Source organism: Aptenodytes patagonicus, chromosome 21, assembly GCF_965638725.1.
Source record: "Aptenodytes patagonicus chromosome 21, bAptPat1.pri.cur, whole genome shotgun sequence".
Lineage (NCBI taxonomy): Eukaryota > Metazoa > Chordata > Aves > Sphenisciformes > Spheniscidae > Aptenodytes > Aptenodytes patagonicus.
Genome location: NC_134969.1, coordinates 3,192,793 through 3,217,659, shown reverse-complemented (window position 1 = coordinate 3,217,659; position 24,867 = coordinate 3,192,793). Strand labels below are relative to the sequence as shown.

Below are 24,867 nucleotides of genomic sequence, written 5' to 3'. Positions count from 1 at the left end.
GGGGACCGTTTCCAGGACGGAGGTCCACCTACGTCCTCGCCCACCAAGCGTGAACAAGCCCACCCTTGTGCACAGGGCAGAGCTCTGATGAAAACCATTGCGAAGGACAACTCTCCCATTGACCTGGAAGGCAGCAGGTAAACAGCTCCTGCTTGGCCTCCAGGGACCACCCCAGCCGGGATGCTTCAGGTGATGCATGGACAGAAGAGAAGGGAGGGCAACCACGTGCAAGTAAGAAAGTCGACGGGCTGTGAGCGGCTGGTGGCCATGAGACACGCAACCAAGCAAAACCTTTTTCACACCCCGAGGAGCGCCCTGTGTCCGTGCAGCCACGGGACCGAGCGGGGACCAGTACCTTGTGCTCCGTCTCCTGAGCCAGCTGGCTCTGGAGCTGCTGGAGCTGCTCCGTGGAGTCGCTGCAGAGCGCCTGGTAGGTCTCCTTGAGGGCACCGATCTGAGCGGAAATCCGTTCCCTCTCCGGATGGGAAAGCCTGCGAGGGGAAGGGGAAATCTCTCGGGGAAACTGCACAAACGAGCTCCCAGCTCTGCAGAATTAACATGTTCTTCTGGTGAAGGAAAAGGCCAAAGCCACCACGAGTCCCCTCTTCCCACTGCCCTCCTCCTCACCCGGCTCAGCTAAAACCAGCAAGGGTAATTGTGCTCAGCAAAGGCTGACCCGCATTGTAAGGATCAAATCCCCAAATACACAAGGCTGGATCACTACTAAAGGGGATTAATATTATCCCAACAGCATAAGTGGGTTGCATATTTCATAGCTCTTGTTGCAGGTAAGAAAGACGACAACTGTCACGTGCAGCTCATCACTGTTTTTAACGGGAGTCGGACGCTGGACCCCAGAGACGCCAGCCCACCAGCGCCAGCTCTAAGGTATCTCATCTCACCCCACCGCTCTCCCTGCCTGTCCCCTCCTCGGGCCACACTCACTTGTGGCCGTGTTTTGCCAGGAAGATTTGTGAAGTTTTGATGGCCTCAGAGACCTGCTCCTTCTTCGCGGCCAGCTCCTCATTCAGGGCCTGTCGGGGGGGAAAAAAAAAAAAGAAAGAAAGAAAGAAAGAAGCTTAATTCAGCTGTGGAAAAAGAGGAGAAGTTAAACAAACTGCCTGACGGTTGCCCCCCGTTTACCTGCTGTTCCGAGATGGATTTCTCAATGTCACCCAGCTCTCTGCTCCCGGCAGCAGCCGTCCTGCCTTGTACACTCTGCTTCAAGCCCAGGGCCCAGCCCAGGAGTTCCTTCACCTTGTCCACGTGCTCCTGCTTCTCCTCCTCCACTACTTTCTGCAAACAGAGGAGGGAGGAAGGTAACCACGTCAAAGGGGTCCCAGATTTCCAAAGGCGGAGAGGCTCTCAGGAGCAGCGCCCGAGATGTAACCTCAAGACGGAGCAGCATCCTTGGGGGAGCGAGGAAATGAGCCTGCGCATTTTGAACAGAGTTCAGTTCCATACAACACCCTTACCTCCTCCTCCTCCAGCCGCCGGAGAGCATCGCTGATGTACTTCACGTGCTGCGTGGTTAACGTCACCAGAGCTGTATAGCGAGTCCGCAAATCCATGAACTGCGAAGGGAGAGAGGGGGAAACGGGGCGCGTCAGTCACGACCGGCGGATCCGGAGCGACGTACTTTACAGGACATGACAGGGATGCACCATCTCTCGCTTGGGAAGCCCCCCAGGCACCTCGCAGACCCAGTATGGCATCAATGAAATGCAGCAAGTCTGACGGGGAGGGTTGTGGCCATACACGGCATGCTGGACAACACTGGAGCGAAGGGGAGACTCCGGTCACGGACGCTGGGGTGGATGCTCAACTCTTACAAGAGGGCTACCGGGATCTTTAATGTCCACACGGAGCAGACAGGACCTTGGGTCCCTAAAGGTCTCATCCCAAAGATCCACACACAGTAATGCTGCATGGCGCTCTGATTATTTACCTCGCAAGGCTGAAGGGCTGAGCCGACCCCGCTGGATTTGACCCAGGGGTTCCCAGGAGTCTAGGTATTTCATACCTGGTGCTTAGAGCACTAAGCCATCCCCTCTGGCTATTGAAAAAAACAGCGAGGGTGGAAACTTTATTTATACAAGAGAGTTCAGCAGAAGGGAGCTCGTTTCACAGAGGCTGCTCGGCGGTTTGCTCGGCATCGAAGAACCCCCTGCACAATTTCTCCCTCGCAAGGTCGGGCGGGCGGCCGCGCTCCTACCTCCTGCGTGATGGCGTCCGAGGACGAGAGCATGCGCCGGCGTTTCATGGGAGACTTCTGCTGCGACTCAACAAACGCCCTGTACGTCATGAGCTGCAACTCGTAGTCCTGCAAACGCAACCAGGGGTGGAGAGACATGGAGCATGCGAGATGCAAACTGTGCTGGGGCCGTTTCTGCCCAGCCAGCCTTGTTTAGGTGCAGGAGGGGACCCGTACCTTGACAGCAGCCGAGTATTGCTGGGAGAATTTCTGACACTGGTCCAGTTTGGCTTGATTTTTCTCGATTTCTGCAGCCAAAGCCTTCAACAAAATTCAAAGCAAAAATGGTTGTCAGGACAGCTGCTGCGGGTGCTGAGCTGAATTTCAGTCCCCATCCCTCCCCTTTTGGGTAAAGCCTTTATCCTCTTTAATTTTTTATGCAAGGCCTCATTCTCCACCGCAAGCTAAGCAGAGTTTCTCTGCTTCCCAGACACCCAGATCAAGCCTGCAGCCTCTTCCCCACTGCGTTTCATATTTTCAAGCTCACAGATGAAAAGATTGCAGTAGAAGGACGCGGCACGCCATCGAGACATCACAAGGTCCTGTCTTACTGTTTGCTGGCTCAGCTGCTCCGACAGCACCCGGCTGTCCTCCGCCTGCCCAGGCTTCATCAGCTCCTGCTGGACCGTGATCTCCTCGATCCACTGGATTAGGGCACTGTGGCACTGCCGGTAATCACTCAGCACCTCCTGGATGCTCTCCAGCTCCGCGTGGCTGAGAGAAGAACCAAGACAAATAAGAAGAGGGCGGAATGCCACCGTAGGCTATAGGGGTATCCCGGCCACCAGCGGGAATCCCATCTGGAAAAATATTGCTGCTAACAAGCCTGACCCAAGCCCTCAGCTGAAGCATGAAAGTAAATCTGCGAAAGGAGGCAGGAGGTTTCTCACCGGGTCTCAATCTGGGCGCAGACTCGCTGCCAGCGATCCCACAGCTGGCTTCCCTTCTCCTGATAGCGCTCGAGGTCGATGCTGCGCTCTTGTCTCAGCCGGTACAGCTGCTCTCCCACCGCCTTTGCCTTTGCCATCTCCTCCTCCAACATGGAGAAGACAGAGCTCTTGTCCTTCGCCTCTCCAAGCCATTGCTGCAAAACCAGCAAGAGACAGCACCGGTTCAACGTCATGGAAAGCAAAAGGCACATTAAGTCAGAGATGCCCTCCTGCCCGGAGCTGACAAGCCTGAAGAAGGGGTTTATTCTCCCTCTCTGCAAAGAAGAGATTACAGGAGGTACAAAATGGAGGGGATCACGTTCCCAGCTTGGAGCAAGTCAGATTGGTTGAGCCCCTGTCCTACAGCAACAGGACACGTAGCTGCCAAGATGCTCACAGGTATCAGCATGTGCCCTACAAGAGAGGGCACAAGCCATAGCAGCTCCTTTACCTTTACAAAGCAATACGGGATCACATAAGCGGCACAAAATCATCCCGGCAGTTATACCGAGGCAAGAAAAATGGCATACAGTGCAAATTCAGCAGAGAAAGGGAAGGACCCTGCTTGACAAACGCCAAAGCATTGGCTGGTTTCTGCCTGCCCACCTTGGGAAGCGAACAGCACCAACCTGTAACGCCACTCTGTGAGACTGAATAGCTGCCAGGTCAGCGGGGACTGCCTCCTCTTGGCTCAGCTTAACCTCATACCCTTTGACCAGAGACTCTGCTCCTTGGGTGTTACGAATAATAACATCAACTGTCTTCAACCTGGCAAATCAAACAGAGGCAGCACAATGACATCCAAAACTTCGCACAGATTCTCTTGATCGCAAGGCTGTTTGCACCGTGTGCCGCAGAGGGATGGAGCTCAGCGCAAGGTGTGTTAGAGGGCCAGAAGAAAGGTCTTCAGCAGAATCAGGCAGATACAAAAAGGAATTCGGGAACAGAGGCACATCCTGACTCACTTGTCCAGGTAGATGGAAGACAGCCCATACATCTGGTCCATCTTGTTCACCACGAAGTCAAGTTCAGAACGCAAATGGGGCGTGCTGGACCCCACGGGCGCCTTGTCGAGGAAGCTGTAGCATCTCTCAGAAATGAACCGCAGGTCCGATTGCAGCCGCTGCAGATCCTCCTGCATGCGCTACGGGAGGAAGGGAAAGAAGGTGGAAGGAGAGCCCAAGCAGGTGGAGAAAAAGCAGGATTGCCCTTGGCAAAGGAGATGGGTATGAAACGAAGCAGGGAGCCCACCTGGAGAGGTTTCCTGCTACTTTCTGTGCAGCAAGATCCTCTCGAACCCCACACAGTCACGCACCCACCACCCACACGTTCACCCTGGAGAAGTTAAAAGCTATTTTTGGCGCATGCTAAAGACCAGCGGCCACCACCTCCCTCCCCTCCACATCTCACAGCAGCAGGACTGACCTCCTGCTCTGCAATGCGGATGGTGTTTTCCTGGATAGTATCACCATCTGCTCGGGCGCTGCTCGGGGACTGGATTTGGCTCACTAGCCTCTGCTCACGCTCCTCCAGGCGCAGACGGATATTCTTCAGCTCTGAGAGATACGTCCTGGCAACAGTCTCATCCTTGTCTTCTGCGAGTCACAGACAAACCAAAACAGCAGCTCAAACAACCCTGGCCGGTATCTGCCCCAAACGGGACCTGCCGGAGCCCCGGAGCCAAGCGCAGCATCGCGCTGACACCGAGTCACCAGGGTCTCTGCTTAGACAGAAGACAAGTTAATCAAATCATCTCATTCAAACGCAGTTGAGAATGAGTCCAGCCACAGGGCACCTCGCGTGGTGAAGCCGGAGTCCCCAGTCTTAGTGGGACTCAGTCCTGCTGTGTCACGCCGGGAGCCACCCGCTGCTCTGAGCAGCGGGACTGTGGCCACCACATATATTTTCTTAAAGATTAAATGCAGGAAGAACTCCTTGCTCAGAACGTGTCCTGACTAATGACTAAACCCATCTCCAACAATAGTAGGGTAAGAGGACTCAGCAGTTAAGCTGAAGCTGCAAAGCCAAGCCCTCTCTGCAGGAACATCACTGGACAAAGGCCGAACACTTGAACGGATGGAGAAATAAGGAGAGCAGCTGCTCACACCGTCAACTAGCTAGCTCAGGGAAAAAAAAAGAAAATGAAGCCATCCCATAAATCCTTTGTTTATGAGTCCCCACAGCTCCTGGTTAATCCATCAGCCCTTTGAAGCTCACCGTTCTCCATGGACTCCAGCAGCTGCCGGATGTGTTCCTTGGAAGACTCCACTTCCTCCTCCAGGCGTAGCCGGTCCGACACCGAGAAGAGCTCCGAGTCCCGGCTGTCCTGCAGGAAGTCCTCGTAGTGCGCCTGGAGGCTCTTCATGGCTTGCTGGCACTCCCCTTGCGCTAAGGATCTGAGCTGCAAGTGGAAGAGCAGCACATCTAACCACCGGGAACAACTTCCTACGCATCACCTGAAGCCACCCTCCCCGGCTTAATCACCTTCGTTTGCCAAGCGAGTGTTTTCTCTTTAGAGGAGAAAAGGCAAGCTCCTCTGTATCAGCCTCGTGCCTCCCTCCAGCCTTGCTCACTCCCTAATGAAACGCTAAGTCCACAATCTCTTATGCCTATTACAGCTCAGCAGCAAACTGCTGACGCTCTTTTTATGGGGAAAAACTGCAATCATTTTGCACAGAACCCCCAAGCTCAGGTTTTCCCACTGTTCAAGGTGCAAAAACCCTCGACTTCCCCAACCCTGCAGTCTCTGGTCTTCCCTTTGACGCTTCCTTTCCTCCTCAGCCACGTGAAGAAGCCCTGACAGTGAGCAGCGCAGCCCCGGAGCCAGGCAGAGAAGTTCCTACCGTACCTTTTCGATGCTGAAGCTTTGCACCAGGCCTATGTCCTTCCGCAGGTAGTTCCAGGAGATGAGGCTCTTTGTGTTTATGTGGAGCTGGTGCCAGAGAGCCATCACTTTCTGGTACAACTGTTCCACCCTGCAATGGGAAGGAGCAGATCCGTCAGCCCTGGATCTCCCCAGCACGCTCAGCCCTGACCCTGTCAATCCACCAGCCATCGCTGCCAGCCAGCAGCCCATCAAGGCAGCGATCCCAGCCCGGCAGCCCGCAGCGAGCGATGCTCCCGCTCTTCAGTGCCCGAGATCCCTGGAGGGACCCCTCCTCCCAGATCACCGTTTTCTCTTTTGCAAGCTACTATAGCAGTTGCTGCGATGGAGTTTGCAGCTGTATAACCACGAGGGATTCCCTCCCTTGCCCCGAATCAGCTGTGCCACCCATTCCTATTCCTCCACCCCAGCTCCTCTCCCATTCCCACCCCAGATCTGTCCCCTCCCATGCCACCAACCCCCTCCCCATCTCCCTGCCACTGCACCTCTGGGACTCCCCGGCAGCAGAGACCAGCAGTTTACCTGTTGGCCATCTCGATGGCCTCTTTGTTGGGCGGGGGGATCAGGAAGCAGACAGAAGGCACCATGGCCTCGTTCCCCGTGGGACTGATCACCTTCCACTTGGTCCTCTGGGAATTGTCCTCCAGCACGCACTCGTCATTCCTGCAGATGGTGATCTGCAGCGGCACCAACACCACCCGGCCCGTCAGAAACCAGCAGCAGGGCTGCACACGCCCGCCCTCGCTGCCAGCTCCCCTCCTGGGGGCGAGCCAGCTTCCACAAACACAGAGAGATATATATGTATATATTTTAATCAAGCAAAAGCTTGGTATAGTGCCAGGCAGTGCAGCACGCTCATGTCTGGAGAGGAAGGGACAAGGAAGTTAAACGGAGTTGGCTACCACCCACGTGCTTCTTTGGCTGAGGCTGATAAAGCCCATCCTCCTTTGGGGAAAAGGACCTTAGCTCCTGCCCAGAATAAATCTGAGACACGGAAATCCGCTCCAGGAAAAACAGCCGTGCTATTTCCCTCCTCCTGTCTTCCCACTCCGTTCCCGCTTTCCATTGACAAACACCGCAGAGCTCATCCTAAACCATCACGGGCGTTGCTCCCCTGCCTCGTCCCTGCCTGCCCTTTCGAAGTCACGCCGACACCCTTCCAGTCCTCACCTCGATCTGCCGATAGTCACAAACAGCCTTGATGGGGATCGTGCTCTTCACAAGGTGCTCTGGGTTCCTGGGCCGGAGCTGAACGATGGTTTTGGACCGTCCCACCAGGCTGGCGACGGAGCTCTTCGACTGAATGAGCTGCTCCTTCTCATCCTGGCAGAAAGAAGGATGAAGGACGGGTTGCTCGAGGCAGGGGAGAGGAGGTCTCTCCCAGGCATCTCGGCACCCCCCCACCCCAGTCCTGGCCTGCAAGAGCTACACTGGGACCTCAAGGGTTGAACAAACGTGTCAGGAGGATCCTGCTGCCCTAACGGGATGGGAGGAGGGGTCAGGAGGTGGGATGGAAGGGAGAATGGGCTTCAAGTCAGGGTGGGACCTCTCCACTACTCCTCCCACTGCCCTGCCAAGCTGCATGCACGCCTCTGGCTCTTTTGCTGCTAGGACAAGAAAACATTTTCTTTCAAAAGGGAAAAAACAGAGAACACAGCATACACCAAAATTGAAGTCCCAGGAGGTGTAAGGGGCCAAGAGCAGGACAAGCTCCAGCCCAAAGCCAGGGACGTTTAGTTGTCTGGAGGAGAGACCACAGAAACATGCTCCCTTTTCTAAAGCAAAGGATGAAGGCATGTTTAAACCAATGGCTGGAATGGGGATACGATGAATTATGTGGATAAAACATCTCAGGAGAAGGGGCTAGTGGTGGAGTGATCGCACAGGTCTCTGGGTTTGGGTAGAAATTTGCCAGTTGGAGGAAGATGCTGCATAATTGATTCCCACAGGTCCCCGCTGGGTTGAGTGATGGGACAACCCGGTGGACTGGTGGCAAAGCTCCCCTGGAACAGCCTCCGGCACCGATGGAGACGTGTGCGGATCACGACACTGGCAGCTCGTGTGATTAGTGGCAGCTCAGCCCGTTCTGGCTGCAAAAGTTTAAAAAGGATCCCAGAAAAACGTTCTCCCTCATGCTTGGTACTCTCGGGGTCGGTTAGTGCGCTAACAACAGTGGAGGATAATTTAATGGTTTAAAAAAAAAAAAAAAAGAAAAGAATAAATGATTAAATAAACTACCTGTGCCTGTCCCAGGGAGCATGATTGGAAGAAATACAACTTTAACTTATCAGGTAAGAAAGAGTAATATAGCTGAGCTCAGGGTAGCTGCCCCAGTCCTGAGACAGTGGCCACTCTCCGGCTGCCCGGATGAGCCTCTCCCACCCCGGACAGCACCTGCCAGGCTTCTGGTGTTACAGGGCTCGCAAATACAGACCCCAGGAGCCAGGCTGGCTGCTCCGTGTCCTGGTAGTGCTGGAGGACAGACCAGGATGAGCGCGAGACCACGACAGAGAGGATGGGACCTCCCAGGCCTCCAGGAGAAAAGACGGCGAGCCCTAGCCCAGCTGATGCACCCATCACGAACACCCAGTAACGGCATCCCAGCTTCACTGGGGACACGCTGGAAATCAGTGGTGTGCACTGAGAGCAAAGCCAAAGCAGCCACCTGCCTCCACACCCTCAAATGTCACCTCCTTCCACTTCCACCAGTGGCTCAGTGGTCAACCCACAGCCCAAATCCTCCCCCGTCCCTGGTTTCAAACACCATCTGATACTTTGCTCCTTGGGTTTTGTTTTTAGGTTGGGTTTTTTCAGGCCAATTCAGACAAGAAGATCACAGCACGATTGCCCGTCATCTGCTCTCTGCTACACCGCAGCTAAGCCAGGCCGTGTGTTTGGAGACAGCGCTGCCGAGCCCCCAAGCCCCCATCCCCACGCCGCGTAGGGCTACCCTGGCTCTCTCCACACTGGCACAGCACGATGGGATTTGGTCTGGATGAAGAGCAGGCGTTTCTCCACATCCCGCCACGCTCCGAGCGAGCACCAGCTCAAGAGCAGAAACAGGAGCATCCTACAGGCTCCGCGCGTCAGCTCCGTCAGCAGAACACGACCGGCTCCATGCAGACCAGGATGGCATGGACGGGCACCGATGGGGAAGAACCAGCTCACACGTCAAGCCATGAGTTTGCACAGGCAGCACACACCGCCTGCTCTTCACCCCGAGGATACAGAAAGACACTGGACTGTGCCTCTCAACAAAAGCGACCCATCGGCTGTTGTAACGACCGAGATCCGGCTACCATTGGCAGCGTTACATCCACGCAGCGGTACAGCTGGGGTCGCGCACAGCCTGCACCCCCCCATGGCCACGTACAAACACATGCAGCAGCTCCAACGAAAAGCAGAACATTGACCAAGACGGGGAAACAAACCACGTTACATGAAACTGCGGCGCTGTGGGAATAAAATGAGCTCAGTTTTCCTTGGGCAGCAAGAGATGCCCCAAGCAATGCTGCTGGACCGGAGCAAGAAGGCCACCCATCGCCCGCCCAGGGTGGCAGGGATGTCGGAGAACCCACCATGGAGTCCTGCAGCAGGTCCTCCAGCCGCGTCAGGCTCGTGTTATGGTCGCAAGAATACTTCCTTTTGATGGAGTCCTGCAGGTTGCGCAGGTAGGTCTCCGACTCCCGGGCGTCGCTGAAGAACTGCAAAGGCAAAGAGGGTCACGGGAACCTGCACAAGGCCAGCGAGCAGTCAGCAGCACACTGCGGGCAAGGGAGCACCCCAACATCTCAACCAGCAGCTTCCGATGCTATTCTGGCCTTAGGGCTGCAAGGGCAGCGAGCATCCCACGTGGATGGCCAGAACTACGTGGAAGTTGATCCCTTTTGCCCTAGCGAGACATCCCCAGAGAGCAGCTAAGGAGAAAGAGATGATTCGGGAGAAAGCAGCCCCCACGAGCACCACAAATCCCTCCTTCCCTCTTCCCCGAAGGGAGCAGCAGCGTATGAAGCTCACATAGCGGGATGCAGCAGATGGTGACCAGGGAAATTTGGGACGCCCCTCCCAAGTACCTGGAAATAGGCAGCGTTCTCCTTCACGTGCTGTTCCACGCACAGGCAGAGCTGCTTAATCCACTGCCACTGAGTCTGCACGGCAGCGCTGTAGGCCTGAGAAACACACACACACCAAACGGCGATGAATAACGAGCTTTTACCAGCCGGGAGGGTCACAGGAAGGACAAAGCTACAGCCGGCGGAATGTACATAAACAGGCAAGATCTGGCTGCAACCAGGAGGGTTTGGACACAGGCACGAAGAGCAGGAGGCAGCAGACCCTGGACCGGCGATGCCGGGGGCTGTGGCAGGCACAGATTTGCTTTCTCTCACCCCAGAGAGAAACACCAGGGGAAGCAAAACACCCTTTGCTTCACCACCACGGTTTTCCTGGAAGCCTGGATAACTCCAAGGGAGCTGAGGCCATTCCCTGCATCACCTCGCTCCAGGAAAGGCTCACGCTCTGTACAAGCGTATCTGTGCCTTAATTTGAGGTGGGGATTATTTGGGAACGGCCTCGAGCTTCTCATTGCACTCCCCAGAATAAAACAGCTCTATCACTGCACTGATGTTCTTCTGCCACCATAAAACACTTTATCAGCCCTGGCTGCCCGTATGGGCACCCTGGGGTGGGACAGCAAGTTTCCCAATCCCGGGTGAGAAGATTTGCTGCCAGCCGATTCCCGGGGCTCCTCCCGGCTCCTCCGCGCGCCCGCTCACCTCTACGGTTTGCTTGGCCGGGTGGTTCTCCAGGGACAGCAGCTCGGCTGTGTCTTGGAGGGAGCGGAAGATGTCCTGCTTCTCTTCCAGCTCTGTCGTCAGCTCCTGCATGAAGGACACAAGCAAAGTCCAAATCTCAGCCATGGGGAGCAGCCTCACTCAGACCACGCGTCCAACTAACACAACACGCAGCATGGAAGCGCTGCAGTAAACACCGGTGGATCTCAGGGAAAGCAGCACGGCTTATGGGAGCGCCACAGCCGACTCCTATCAGGATGCCTCCTGCGCACCAAACACACGGGGCAGAGGTAACACAGATACTGGAAACCTGCCCGGGGACCTATTCAGCCCCAGACAGTGCAATTGTGGAAAGACAGCAATTTATTTATACTGCTTTAAAGAGGAATCAATTTTCCTCTTTAGCTCAGCCTTTCCCCCCCCCTGCTAAAGATGCCTTTAGTTCCAAATAGTGCTAAAAAGCCATCTTTTGATGCCTTTTCGATTAAAACTCAATTGAACAAACACTTGTTTGCCCTTTCTGCTCTAGGGAGAGCTCTTTCATCAGCTGCACTCATGAGCTACAAGCTCCGTGACTTGGGAGGGAGCATCCAACCTCTGGGGACTTCAGGTCTGTTGGTAGCTGAAGGTCCCGCAGCAGATCAAAAGCAGCAGCAGCGCAACCAAGAGAGCTCCCTTCCCACCAGCCCTGCCCCGGGGTCACTCACTGAGAAGTAGTTTTTCTTGGCTGCAATGTTAGGGTTGTTGTCGCTCCAGTCGTAGGCCAGTTCCTCCTCCTCCTTCTCATTCAGCCAAATCAGCTCAGCAGTGGCCCGAGACACAAACCCGTGCAAGCTCTGGAGGTGTCTCAGCCGGAAGCTCGAGGTTTCCTGAACACAACGAAGCGTGATTCCTCTTCCCTGCTCTGAAGGTTTCTTCCCCCCTGCCCAGCTTCGGAGCAGGGATGCTCAGGAGCAGGGCGGCAGGGATGGACCCCGCGCTCCCCGGGCAGTGCTATAAGCCCACTCACCATCAGCTTGCAGTACTGCGTCTCCAGCTTGCCAAGCGTCTCCGTGTAGCTAGCGCGGAAATTCTGAGACATTTTACCCTGAAGGATGAAAAATGCTCCTGTCACCCGCCACAGGACGGCATCACTTGAAACCCCATCTCCGAATCTTTCTCCCCAGCTTTGCGGGAGCAAAAGGAGGCGCAGAGGACGGCATCTTGCACCAGCTCAGCGTCAATTCAGAAGCTCTGTCCTTAAAAAATACCTCTGCCCCAGGCACCTTTACCCACAAGAGCCGATCCTGATGCCCTCACCTTCCCGCACACGTCGTGCCATGCACTGTGTCCCCCAGCCCGTGCCACCATACCTCGTACATCCGGGCCTCCTTTACGCTGGAGCCCAGGTCCTCCACGCTGGTGTGGACGTGCCGCTGGGTCTCCAGCTGGCTTTCCACGCTCGGCAGGTCGCTCCCCCACTCTGCCCGCTCCAGTCTCATCTGAAACAGGCCAAGAGGTCCGAGTCAGCACTCCTCATCTGCAGGAGTGTATCTCAAAAGGACATGAGGGCAAGGAAACCTCGTAGGTCACTCAAGAGGGAACAAACACCACGCCAGTCCTGGTAGAAGGTCCTAAGCCAGTGCTCCAATACTGAATGATTTCTGAGACAGCCTACACAAGCTGCACACCCACAAGGACTGACTGCATCACTACAGATTTGCTTCCAGCTTTGAAAGGATCTTCTGGTACCCGCCGATCAGCAGGATCACGAGAGAGAAAACCCAGCTGAAGACAAAAGTGTCGGTGCTCTCCAGAAACTTTGAACCATCAAAGCAATTATCCGCAGATAAAGGCAGGAAAAAGTCCAGACCAGCTTCCCACCTTTCCGCATCAGTGTGAGCGGAGGCAGGTAATTTGGCCCAGAGAGCCAGCACTCACCTGCATTTCCTCCACCCATGCCAGCAGCTCGTACACGAACCGGAGGCTGCCTTCGTCTTCGGAAGAGGAGATGGCCACCAGCTCTGTCCTAGTCATGGGCTTCCGGAACCAGGAGGCAGAGGAGGTGTGCAGCCCTTTCGTCAGGGACTCGCCCTTCAAGTGCGTCGTGCTCAGCGTGGAAGTGGGCACCAGCTCCAAGGTGGAGAAGTGGCCTTTCCTGTACAGGTTAGTGCATTCCAGCCTCAGCGTCACCAGCTCGTCTTGCAGCCGCATGATCCTGGAAGAGCAAGCAAGGCACGGGTAAGAAGATGCACGCGCACTCCTTCCTTCCCCACAACAGAGTAGAGGAGCCCCGCGCATCAGCCCCTGACCACGTTTCTCCATCCACAGACCATCTCAGATACGGCGCCTCTCACCTGAACACCAGCTCCTCCAGCTGGTAGTAATTCTCGTCCCGAAGGATCTGCACATCCACCTGTAGCTGGCGGATGAGCCCCTCGCACTCCTGCAGATACACGACCACGTCGGATTCGTACTGCACCGGCTGACCCGACTCCAGGTGAGCAGCGTCCTGCACCGAGAGAGAGGAGACTGAGGGCTGGGTCGCCTCAGCCCAGGCACGTGGGCAGAGAGAACACGAGAGCAGCCCAGCATCAACTTTAAGACCAAAAAGACCTTTTGATCCACAAGCTTGACTCGAGCAGAAGAACATGAGTTCCTCGCTCACACCACACGCAGGACATCTGCTTTAGAAAAGCTCCTGCAGATGAACTGAAAGCGGCCAGTGATAGCTGGGCTCCCGTGGTTAGTCCCGTGGGCAGTCACTTAAACCTGCATCTCATTTCTTGCTCGGGTTTAACCATTTTTAGCTCCCAACCCTTACATCTCTTTCTCCCAGGACAAAACACCCATCTTCAGAAATCTACTCCCTACCCAGGTAGCTACAGTCCGCAACTGAGTCCTTTCTGCCAGTCTTTCAGACAAATAAAACACATTTTTGGGTTTTTAAGCCTCATTATACAACAAGTTTTCCCAGAACTGCAGTTATCCTCCAAACCAGCACCTCTGCAGACGTCCAACCTCGCTAGCTGCATCCCCAGAGGCAGCCTGCTGCACGGCAAGGCCGTTCCCCTGCCCCCCTGTCCCCAAGGTCCTCGTGCCATAGATCACCAGGTATCCACCACCGCCCTACAGCCCCTCTGGGATAAGCCCAATGTCAGAAGGGAAAGGAAAGCTGTCCAGGGGAACCCACCACCCCACGCAGAAGAGAGGGGAAGAGATGGGCATAAAAGAAGAGGCAGTAAAACAAGAAAATAAATTAAAAAAAATAGGGGGGGGAAACTAACACCCCCCACTCACAGCTTGCAGCGTGTTCTTCGCGAGAGTGAGTTTTTCTTCACAGCTCAGAGCACCATTCTGGATTTTGTTAGCGATTTGTAGCAGCAATTCCAGCCTGCGATGGCAAAGGGAAAAAGAATGAGAGAGGGGTTTCGGGACATCCCTCCAGCCAGGGGAGCAGGGGACGTCCCCGCAGGGGACTCTGCCTGCTGCGGGCAGAGCACTGACCTCTCCACCGCCGGCCGCAGGAGCTTCTCGCGCTCCAGCATCTCTATGATGAGCTTGCCCCACTCCTCCTCCACGTCGTTGGGGTGGTACCCCTGGGGCAACTTGATGCGTCCAAATTCGATCCATACCTGGGGAAAACATCAACAGAATGGCATTTCCTACCTCCTCGAGCTGGCCAGGGAGCAATTACAGCAAGGAAAGTGGGGCTATAAGGCAACAGCTCTGCCTCCGCTCCTGCAGCGTGCTGCTTGCTACATCATTTACCCTGAGGGTTATTTCTACTTCTCCATTCCAAAATAAGCCTGAACTGAGCACACTTTAGTCTTGCTAAAAGCCCAACACTCCCACCTACAAGCCTCCGGGCAGCCACGATGATACTTACCTCTAACAGTTTGTAGAGCTCTTCTATCCTTCCTTTTTCCTGCTCTTTCGCCGGGATTTCAGTTTCTTTGAAGTGTATGTACTGGTTATAAAGTGCCTGGGATGAGAAAGACTCATCAGAAACCACCCCGGGGAATGCCACCACCCAGCTCCTGTCCCAGCACATGGGACACTGCAGATGGACCTTGTCCAGGACCTACCTTTAGCTCTACAGGGTTCTGGGGGAAGGATTTATCTGACATGAGTATCGTGTGCTGCTTGATCCATGAGATGAGGGACTCCACGCGGCTCTGGTACTCCAGCCACCTTGAATCCACCTCCTGCGGGGTGAGAGCGCCCTTGCAGAGCACTGCCAGCGGGCAGGTCTCCGTGGGGAGAAGCAGAGCCCGGCCCTGCCGAGCGGAGCGCGGAGGGAACCAAGGTGCCACGGTCACAGCTACGGGGCGGATCATTCGCTTGAGCCTCCCTGCTGTGATGCCATCCCAGGTACAGGAAGGAGGAGGAGGAGGATCCTCCTCTCAAGCTGCTCCCTGGAAGCCAGCTCAGCTTTCCCATGAGCTCAAAACCCGTGGCAGAACTTGCAGAGCCTGGAGAACGCGCGACCCTACAGGCACACCGGCAGTTCATAGGGCAGACACGCTAATGGGGAAGCTCCTTCTTCCCCCCGAGCCTCTTCCACCCATCAGCCATCTGCTACAGCGGACAGGGAACCTCCAAACCCTTCCCGCAACAATCGGCTGCCTCCCAAATCGCTGTCCCAGCCTCCCAACCCACAGCGACACTTACGATAGCGCTGATCCCTTCTCCTCCCTCGGGGACTTTGGGAAAGGCATCGTAGATTGAAGACACGTAAGTTATCACGGATTTCTCGTCCGGAGAGGGGACGTCCACGTCTGATAAGGGGAAAGCAGAAAGGGAGTGAGGAACAGGAGCGGGAGAAGAGGTCAGCATCTCCCCACACCAGCCACTTCCCCCAGCCGCCCACCTTCGGCATCCAGCAGCCGCGTGACCCCCAGCCGCTCGGCGATCTCAAAGGCCTGCTCCAGGTTCTCCCGGTTACTCTGGATCTGCACCCTCTCCATGTCCACCAGATCTGGCCTGCAAGACACGCACTGGTGTCACAACGTTGGCAAACAGCGCAAGGTGCCCAGGGCAGAGCATCCTGGATGGGCACCACTGCCCTGGGTGGCTCCCGAGGGCTCATCCGAGCCCCTGTCCCAGGCTGGTGGCTATCCGAGGGGACCTGGCCTGCAGCACCTTCCCCCTTTGGGAAGGGGATGTTCAGCCTGTGAAGGAAAACCTCTCGTGCCCCTCTGGGAGCTGCCCTCTCCAGCACCCGCTCTGTACCCAGCATGCCGGGCTGGGACTGCAAGCCCTCCCTGGAAGGAGTTGCACGAAACAGCCCCAAAGCAGGGTGGTTACACCTCTCCGGAGGACGTGGGCAGAGCCCTTTGCCCGCAGCAGAGCGGAGGGGAGGCGGCAGTCACGGGTGCTGCCAGCCCTGCGCCGGGAGGATACACCGGCAACAGAACAACGCCAGCAAGCCGCAGCACAAACGAAGCGCAAAAGAGCACAGCGGAGCCAGGAAAATCCCAGGCTCTGCGCACCACGCCGTCCCGGTGAGGTCTGCTCCCCACCACGCACCCCATCTCCTGCCTGCCCCGGCCTGCAGGAGATTTGCGTGTCCTTCGCTGCTAAACCCTGCACGCTCCTCCCAGCCACAAGCGAGCACAGAGCAGCACGGGAAGGCAGTGCTATTTCCAGCTACCAGGAGATGCTTTCTCATGGGGCCTTTGCTATTCTCCTTCAGGCACTCAAAGCCGTGCCGAGTCCCCTTGACCAAGCAGCCAGGGGAGAAGCCGGCCCCAGCTCTGCCTCGCTGCCTACGCTGAGCAAACGGAAGGTGTGCAGGGCTGTGCTGTCTCTCAAGGAACTGCAAGAGGTTTAATTCCTGCTCGGGAGAGCTCCGAGGCCCTTGGATGAAAGCGCAGATGGAAGCGCTGATATTCACGGAGAGCAGAACGGGCAGCAGTAACACGTAAACCACTGCAGCACTCCCATACTCTAGAGTTTAAAAGCTTTGCTGTTTTGCCTCTCTCCCCAGCCTCATTCAAGATGTTTTTTCTTGCAACCTGATGTATTTGCTGCTCTTTCCAAGCATCCACCCCCCAGCTACCTGGCAGAAGAGATGATTTCCAGGTAAAAGAGACATTGCTCCCTGCAAGCCTCACCTACATCTCCCAGCACAGACCATCACCAACTGCAGCGGTGGGCAGGGACCCCCAGGAGGTCCCCAGCCCTTCCTCCCACCCAGACGATGCTCTCCGCTGCTCCTTCCTGCCTACCTGTATCTGTGGATGAGCGCGTTGAACATCTTCCCGTCGCTCCAGCACGATGAGAAGTTGGTGCACTTCACGCCGATGTAACCCGCCGTCACCTTCTGTGTCCACAGAAGCAGCTTCTCCTTGGCCGACATATCCCCCGACTCCCCGCTGATGTAGATGTCGGAGATCTGTAAGGAAGCGGCACAGCCATGGGGTGACGCGGGATGAGGAAAGGCTCCAACCAGGCGTGTCCAGTTTCTGTGAACTTGCCCGAGACCGGGCAGCTGCCAGGAAGGGCAGGAGGAAACTCCTGGTCCCCGTGGGGGAGGGGGGACCCCACAGCCGACAAACTTGGGAATGGACCACCGGACCTGCAGGAGAGCGCTGGGGTGCCGAGCTGCGGCATGGTTCAGGCAGACTGGAGATCCAGGCAGGCGAGGGAGGCACAGCCATTTGCCAACCCCATTTCACTGCTTGGCCACGCGTGCAGCCCAAGCCCAGCCGGCACAGGAGCTGTCACCGCCGGACCCCGGCTTCCGACCACCACCGAGCTCGCCGGAGTCGCTCCTCTGCCCACGCTCCACTCTCGGGAGCGGCTGCTGCCACACGTGCTCTGAGCACACTGGAGAGCAGCGCTGCGCAGCCGGCAGCCCGCGGCACGCCCCGGCGCGTTACACCGGCACCGTCCCCCCAAGCCAGGGCTCAGGGCACACCTTGCTGGGAACGCAACACCCTGGCGAGACGGGGGCCAGACGGGTCTCTTCCAGCCCCCAACACGCTGTGCCGGCAGCAATGCTTGTGCACTCTCCTGTGCAAGCTCACTCCGCTGCCCGCTCCTGCCCAGCGCCCACCACGAAGAGCCCCAGCACCCTCGGACACCTGGGGCTCGTGCAGGAACGGTCAGCCCCTTCCAGCTGGGCAGCCCCTTCCAGCTGCTCCCCTTGCACCCGCACCTGGACAGTGAGGGAGTGCCCAAGAGGGGACCACCGATGCCATCCCTCACCGGGGCTGCCGGCGTGGCTGGGGTTGCTCCACCTGGAGCATCATGTTGTAAAAAAAACCCCAAAACCAAACAACTTAAGGAGTGGGAAACAGTGCTTGGAGATGCTGTTTGAGAAAACGCGTGGGGCAGAGGTCTCTCCTTGACCTCCAGCCAGCGGAGCTGCTTGGAGTGGGGCCACCAGCTCCATTCCCCGGGGGGGAAAGGCAAGGATGGGGAGAAGGCTGTCGCGTCCCCCCTCTGCCTCGCCGTGCCTGGAGAGGCAGGTGCAGGGGGTGCTGGTGGCAGGGGTGCCGTGACCCACTTCCCCAACAAAAGAGACCCGACAGCCACAGACCCCTCTTAGACAGACGCACAAGACTGACTGCGAATCCCAGACTTGCACGTGACAAAACGCACGTGTCTCCGCATGCCAGCATATTTCTGATTGGCACGGCTTCCTCCTCGCCCATCCCCCCCCCCCCAGCTCCCCAATTAGTACAATTACCTCCCCTTAATTAAGGGGCAGACAAAGGGGAGGATGTCAGCCTGGCATATTTTCTGGGGCGCCTGTGGAAAGGCAACGCGGACTGTTTGCTCGCTGGATTCCTCCTCCCAGCACTGCAGGGAAAAGGTGTGCCAGGACCCAGCCCCACCCGCCGCCCCTCCGAGCCCCCTCTGCTCTGAAAACACCCAGTTGCTTTATTCCCCCCAAAAATACACCCGGTCGGGTGCTGGCATTGCACAGGGCCCAGCTGCCAGAGATCCCTTTGCAGGCAGGAGGCAGGGACCTGCAGGATTAGCCGCCTCTCCCGCTGGCGGGGAGGATGCTGCCGAGGCACGGCACGGCGAGCGACGGTGTAATTGGTATGCTGCAGCTCACCTCCCTCTCCCGAGCCTGATACTCTCATCACACACAAAACTGCTCTTTGTCAGCCGCTGCCACCACCGGCGCTGCCTTTAACTCCTCCAGCCCCGGGGATGGGTTTTCCTTAGGGATGCCGGGACCCGGCACCTGGCGGCAGAACCAGGATGGATAGGGCGATGCGCTGGGCGAGCAGCAGGATGGGACCCTCCACGCCTGCAGGGAGCAGGGAGGGACCCAGAAACCTCCGCCTGCCCAGCGCCCCCTTATTGATTACCCGACAGCTCTTAATTAAGAGAGGAATGAAACCTTCGGCGAACCCACCCATCGGCTGTGCCCCACCTGGGCTCTCCAGCACCGCTGCCCATCAGGGAGCTCCTCGTGGCACCCAGCTCAGATAAATCCTTTATTTTTAATCATTCACATGGCACTGGGGTTATCTGACCGCTGGGCCTTTCCCTGAGGGCAACCTTGCAGGGGACCCTCCCAGAGCCGCGCTTACGGAGGTGCAGGATGCGGCACGAGCTCCACCCTCCTTTCTTCACGTGTCTGTGTCAGGACAAAGATTTAGGGAGGCACCGGTGAGAAGAGAGAGCGGAAACTCGCAGGACCCGGGGCCAGCCCCTTCCAAACCCTTCCAACATCAGCCTCGTGCATCAAGCAACCGGTGGCAGGACGCTGAAGGCCAGAGGGTGGCTGTGACACCGGTCCCAATCCGGCAAAGGCATTGGGGGCCACAGCCCCCTTTCCTGCCCCTCCAATCACACACTTGTCCCGGGGCGTGCAGAGCTTGGCGAAACCGAAAGGCACATTCAGCCTGCCCTGTCACCCCCAAAGAGCGACGTCCCAACAGCAACAACGGGCTCCAAAACCAAACACAGCATCGTCCCCTCCTCCTCCTCTTGGAGCCCCCTCGGAGCAGGCAGAGCCCCCGCACCTCCCCGTTCACCCGCTGCCGCCCGCCTGGGCACTGAGTGCAGGCAGCAGGAAGGGGACACCCCGAACTCACACCCAACCCGGCAGCCCCAAGGGCACGTGTGCCACCACCGGCAGCAAGTGCGCTGCCGACGGCAAACGCAATGGCGCCGAGAGCCCGTGCGACCACCGGCCGCACCCACCGGCTCCAGCAAAACCCGCTCTCTGGCCGCCCATGCCAGGAGCGGAGGACAGGACAGGTCAGTCCCCGGGGGATGCTTTCCAGGCGGAGATGCTCGTAGGGGAAAAGGCTTTGGGAGCTTTCTGCACCAGAGTCCTCCCGCCCGCGCTCAGCACGAGGTTGCACCTTGCCGAGCTGACCATCCCCATGGGCCACCAGGATCTGGGGTGCACTGAACCAGGTCCCCCCACCCCGCTCCAAAAAGGGGGCGAGGGTACACGCAGACACTGACCATTCCTCTGGCTGTCCCTGAGCTCCCCCTCCGAGCCCGGCCCTCCGCAGCGAGCCTGCAGCCACCTTCAGAGGGAGACGCCGCGATCCCACCAGCTTCAGCGCCCTTGGCTGGCCGGCATGCCGGGTCGCTGCCGTACCCCGAGGAGCTCCGGGCCGCACCACCGCTGCGCCCGCTGAAGGAGGACGGGCTGCGGGAGGCCGGCAGTCCATGCCTGTCTCCCTCCCCGGCCCGAGACGATTGCAACCCTGAGGTTCTCCCCATGCTGGGGTTTTCTAGCTGATCCACCATGGGGGATGGTGTAGACAGCTCCGAAACGGTGCCCGGCTCTGCTGCGGAGGAGCAGGTCCATGCGGCGCTGGAGCTGGGATCGTTGCTGCCTCCTCTCCCCCAGACATCCAGGGCGCTGCCGGCCCCCGGCTCCCGGCTCTTCACTGGCTCCTCGCTGGACACGGCGCTGACCGAGGACAGGATTCCCTCCGCACGGCCATCAGTCCCCCCACGCAGGGGCAGCAGCACGGCCCGGCGGCTGCCCGCACCGCTCCTCTGCAGCTCGACCAGCCGGCTCACCGCCTTCTCGCAGTCCTTCTCAGCCGGGTTCTCCAGCAAGCGGGCAATGACGGTGGTGCCTTCCTCCGGGGAAGCCCCCACCACACCCAGCCACCGCGGCTCCAGCACCAGGCAAGCTTTCTGCACCTCCCCCTGAAACCGCTCCTTCACCTGCACAATGAGCCCGGGGTGCAGGGCCACCGGGTTGGGGTCCCCCCCACGACGCCGGCTCCCGGCGGGCTCCTCTCCTCCCTCCTGCCGGGGGGCTGCCTTAGACTTCGGCACCTCCTCATCCGCAGCGACCTCCAGGGCCGGGGGCTCCTCCTGTGGGGCTGCCTCCGGCATCGCTCTCCTCTTCCCCCTCCGCCTCCGTTTAAAGCGGACCCTTTTTTTGGGAGACAGGGGCGCCTTTCCCGCAGCTTTTTCTTTCTGCTCTTTAACGCAGCCCAGAGAATTCCCCATCTCCTCCTCCTCAGCGCCAGCAGTAACGCAGCTAAGCGAGTCGCCGGCTCCCGAATAAATCCCGAGCCGGGCTTCATCGGATCAATCGCACGCCGTACACCGTGCCGCGGACTGCCCCTTGCCGCCACTCCCTCCCGCCAGCCCTGCCGCCGCCGCTCCAGACAGCCATCTTACAGCCTGGGCGCTGCGAGAAGACAAATTCAAAGCATCTCACTGCAGTTCAGAAATCACTTGACCTAAAAGCAGAGGGAGCGGGGATTGGCTGCGGCGTCCTTCTCTCCAAATATGAGGTAATTGGAGCACAGCCCTCGCCAACACAAACAGGGAGCAGGAATCAGACAGCGGGGAGGGGGAGCGGGAGAGGCTGGGGAGGGGGGGGATAAAAAACACAAAACCCGGGGAAGGTTGGCAAAGGTAGAATAAAGGAAGGGGTGGGAGACAAATGGGGGAAAAAAAAAAAAAGCAAAAAAAAAAAAGCAGGGAGGAGTCAGAGTGGTTCCACAGGCACGCCGACGGGGATGCGGAGCCGCCACGCCGGCTCCCGCAGGGGTATTTCTCTCAAATTCAGGAGGTTTGCTCCTTAGTTGTTAATACCGAGAACCCCAAGAGACCAGCTCACGTGCCCACCCTCCTGCCAGGCTCACCCAGCTCGGGGCACGGAGGGGCAGCCCAAGGTGCCCTGGGGAGCTGGCATCGCTTCAGGGAGTCGCAGTCGCGGGATCCCAACGGGCTACAACGGTGCCGATGCTCCCGTCCCAGTCCGGCCCCACGTCCTGCCTCTCTCTCCTGCAGCTCCTACCCCGAACCCCGCCAAGGGCAGGGGTCTGAGGAGCATGAAGCATCCCGACCCCTCCCGCCAGCTCGGAGGGACCAGAGAGGGGTAACGCATGCCAAAAGCAGGGATGAGACAGAAAACAGGGAGCAGGGCCCCCCCCCCGAACCCCTCTTCAGGGCTCTCCCAGCCGCCTGCCCCTGGGCAGCGGCACTGGGACACAGGAGATTAAGAGGTTCACAATGGAGCTACAACCCCAGAAAAAATCCCGTTAGCGCAAGCAGGGAGAGGACACGCAGGCTCGCTGGCACCAGCCCAGCTCCTCTGGGGGTCCCCCGTCACTCGCCCTGTCCCCCAGGGCAGGGTGGCAGCGTCCCCTCCCAGTTGGGTGCGGAGGGGACCCGGGAGTTCCTGCTTGGGCTCTGCCGTCCCCTCTCTGATCCCCTGCAGCAGAGCACGCACCAGGGCAGGGCCACCCCGAGGACAGCGGGGACAGGATGCCACCAGCCAGGGCCCCACCAGAGATGACAGTGACTCATCAGCATCCAGACCCTGCTTGACCCCGGCTGCTTCCCAGGGCCAAAACACCAGCAGAGCGCCTCGTCAGCAGCCTTACACCCAATTTATTCCCGTGCTTCCCCCCAAAAGCCTCTTCCTGAGAACTACGGGTCAGGAGGGGCTCGCCCAGCACACGGGGCCAGCCTGGCCGCGCTGGCACGGGGCATACGCGTGGCCCAGGCGAGACGGCAGCTCCCCAGGGCATTGCCCGCGCATCCTCCAAAAATGAAAAGCTTCCTTATGAGGTCTCAAAGCCAGCGCTAGTCTCGTCTGAGAGATGCCAGCAGGGATACGGCAGGGAACGGGGACGCAGCAGCTCCCGGGGGCTCAGTCCTGCGGCGGTGACAGCCCCAGAGCTAATGCCACAGCGCTAACGAGCTGCTGGCAGCAGCATCACTGAGCAAGCCCCACGTGCCAACGCAGTGGTGGCATTAGGGGCCACACGTCGTCCCCCTGAGGGCATCAAAGCTACAACCGGATAATTCGAGGCTATTAAAGACGCCGTTTTGCATGAGCATCTATAGGACGCCATTGCTGGAGACGGTCCTAAGTGCGTTCCCCAGCACCCCAGCTGGGTCAGAGAGCTTCTCCCATCCCTGTCCTGAACTGCTGTCACGCAGCTGACATTTTCCATCCCAACAAAAGATCCCGTGGCTGCACCAATCACCCAAAGGGCCGGGAGCGCCTCGGGATAACAGCCCAACGCGGGCATGAGCTCAGCCTGTCCCCGCCGCGGCCCCCTCTGAATTTGCTCTTCTCCTCCAGAGACTCAGCTGAGCAAACAGCTACCGCCAACAACCCTGGTGCCAACCGGGAGGCCACCGCACACAACCCATCATTAATGATTTCATTATGTAAATGATGAGAAAAGGGCGTTGCTGACACCGGTCTCCATGATACTGCAACGTGCGTTGATCCTCCGGACCGATCTGCGTGCCGGCATCGCCACGAAACACGCGCACGCGGAGACAGACGCCAGTGCCCTGGGGAGACAACATGCTCCCACCGCTCGCCCCGTGTCCTTCAGCAAGAAGCTCTCATGACCTACCTGGAAGTGGAGGATGATCGTCCATATGAGCCCCAGGGTGAGCTTGGGGTTGCCGTCCGTAATGTCATCGTTGCGAATGTTCACCAGTTTCACCTGAAAGAGGAGCGACAGGGTCACAGCTCCCCATCAGCCTCACCCACAGAGAGCGTGGGGGGACGTGTCCCTGACCACGCTGTCCCCAGGGCCACTCCAAGCACTCCCGGCAGGGGGCGGACACGCGAAACCCCAGCGCTTCCCGAAGGGGCAGCGAGGCCACCCCGTGCCCCTGCTCGGGAAGGGGGGAAGGAAGGATTTTTCACATCTCTAGCACTCTCTATCTAGAAGTGCTTTTCCCAGCACTTAACGGCTTTATTTCAGCTCACATGGAGAAGTGCCTCGTCCCCAAAGCCCTGAGCACTAGTGCATAATTTAATAGCTACAGACCACAGAGCACGGTTAAAAGAGGATGGCCGAGCTTTATTAACTCCCTCCTGGGTTCAAAACCAAGCTGCTAATCAATCAGTCCTAACAAAGGCAGAAGCGCCAGCGCTGCCCTCGCTGAGGGTCCTTCCCCAGCACCCACTGAAAGCCCCTGTCCTGGCAGACTTCGGCCCCACGCAGTCCCAGAGCTGCTCCCTCCCAGCTGCTTTGCTCTAGGGCTGGTTTAAACGCACGTGCAGTCCCTGAACCAGCCTCGGCACTTCCAGCAGATGCAAACCGGAGCGGCGCTGCCCGGCTGCTGCTCCTGCTCTCCTTGCAGCCGCCTTCCCGGGAGCTGCCACGTGCTTTGGGCTCTTCTCCCCCAGGCGAGCTCCCCACCGGGTTGTCCCCACTCCCCAACACTCAATGGGACTCCACAATTTCTAGCAGGAGCATCTGGGGTAAGACGTCCCAGCAAGGCCGCTGTCACCAGGCCATCACGCTTCAAAGGAAAAAGCTGTTTCATCCAAGTAGAGAAACAAGCTCCCAAGAGCCCCCAGCGAAATGCTTCTATCAAGTGGCTGGGGAGGAGGAGGGGAGGGGCTGGAAGCGGCTCACCCTCCCTGGAGTGGGGCATGTGCTCAAATTTATTCAGTGCCCTCAGGCCAGCAGAGAGAGAAAAATCTCTGCTTCAGCATGAACTGGTACAATTTATCATCGTCTCGGCGTATCTGAGGAGCATCACGGTGGGAAGACCTGACCCAACAGGCGGAACAGGACACCCGGCCCCAGGGCT

General features: G+C 58.1%; 1 protein-coding gene across 27 annotated transcripts in view; it reads right to left on the bottom strand.

Moving 5' to 3' along the window:
• The window catches only part of MACF1 (microtubule actin crosslinking factor 1), a 149,886-nt gene that overhangs the window by 83,192 nt on the left and 41,827 nt on the right, over positions 1-24,867 (bottom strand). For 14 of the 27 annotated variants that reach the window (XM_076357469.1, XM_076357470.1, XM_076357480.1 and 11 more), the window contains exons 5-35: positions 23,673-23,765; positions 17,073-17,239; positions 15,713-15,825; positions 15,514-15,620; positions 14,928-15,047; positions 14,729-14,824; positions 14,347-14,474; positions 14,140-14,233; positions 13,197-13,351; positions 12,781-13,057; positions 12,213-12,341; positions 11,870-11,947; positions 11,568-11,729; positions 10,843-10,947; positions 10,141-10,236; positions 9,646-9,771; positions 7,238-7,390; positions 6,590-6,744; positions 6,032-6,158; positions 5,401-5,584; positions 4,609-4,778; positions 4,149-4,327; positions 3,813-3,951; positions 3,145-3,338; positions 2,806-2,968; positions 2,432-2,515; positions 2,216-2,323; positions 1,476-1,574; positions 1,144-1,296; positions 946-1,034; positions 356-491 (exon numbers count right to left, since the gene is read on the bottom strand). In XM_076357469.1, coding sequence (XP_076213584.1) covers positions 356-491; positions 946-1,034; positions 1,144-1,296; positions 1,476-1,574; positions 2,216-2,323; positions 2,432-2,515; positions 2,806-2,968; positions 3,145-3,338; positions 3,813-3,951; positions 4,149-4,327; positions 4,609-4,778; positions 5,401-5,584; positions 6,032-6,158; positions 6,590-6,744; positions 7,238-7,390; positions 9,646-9,771; positions 10,141-10,236; positions 10,843-10,947; positions 11,568-11,729; positions 11,870-11,947; positions 12,213-12,341; positions 12,781-13,057; positions 13,197-13,351; positions 14,140-14,233; positions 14,347-14,474; positions 14,729-14,824; positions 14,928-15,047; positions 15,514-15,620; positions 15,713-15,825; positions 17,073-17,239; positions 23,673-23,765 — 4,179 coding nt within the window. Of the gene's footprint in view, positions 1-355; positions 492-945; positions 1,035-1,143; positions 1,297-1,475; positions 1,575-2,215; positions 2,324-2,431; positions 2,516-2,805; positions 2,969-3,144; positions 3,339-3,812; positions 3,952-4,148; positions 4,328-4,608; positions 4,779-5,400; positions 5,585-6,031; positions 6,159-6,589; positions 6,745-7,237; positions 7,391-9,645; positions 9,772-10,140; positions 10,237-10,842; positions 10,948-11,567; positions 11,730-11,869; positions 11,948-12,212; positions 12,342-12,780; positions 13,058-13,196; positions 13,352-14,139; positions 14,234-14,346; positions 14,475-14,728; positions 14,825-14,927; positions 15,048-15,513; positions 15,621-15,712; positions 15,826-17,072; positions 17,240-20,283; positions 21,392-23,672; positions 23,766-24,867 lie in introns of those variants that run through there. The other 13 variants (XM_076357456.1, XM_076357464.1, XM_076357461.1 and 10 more) reach the window with 2 other exon arrangements.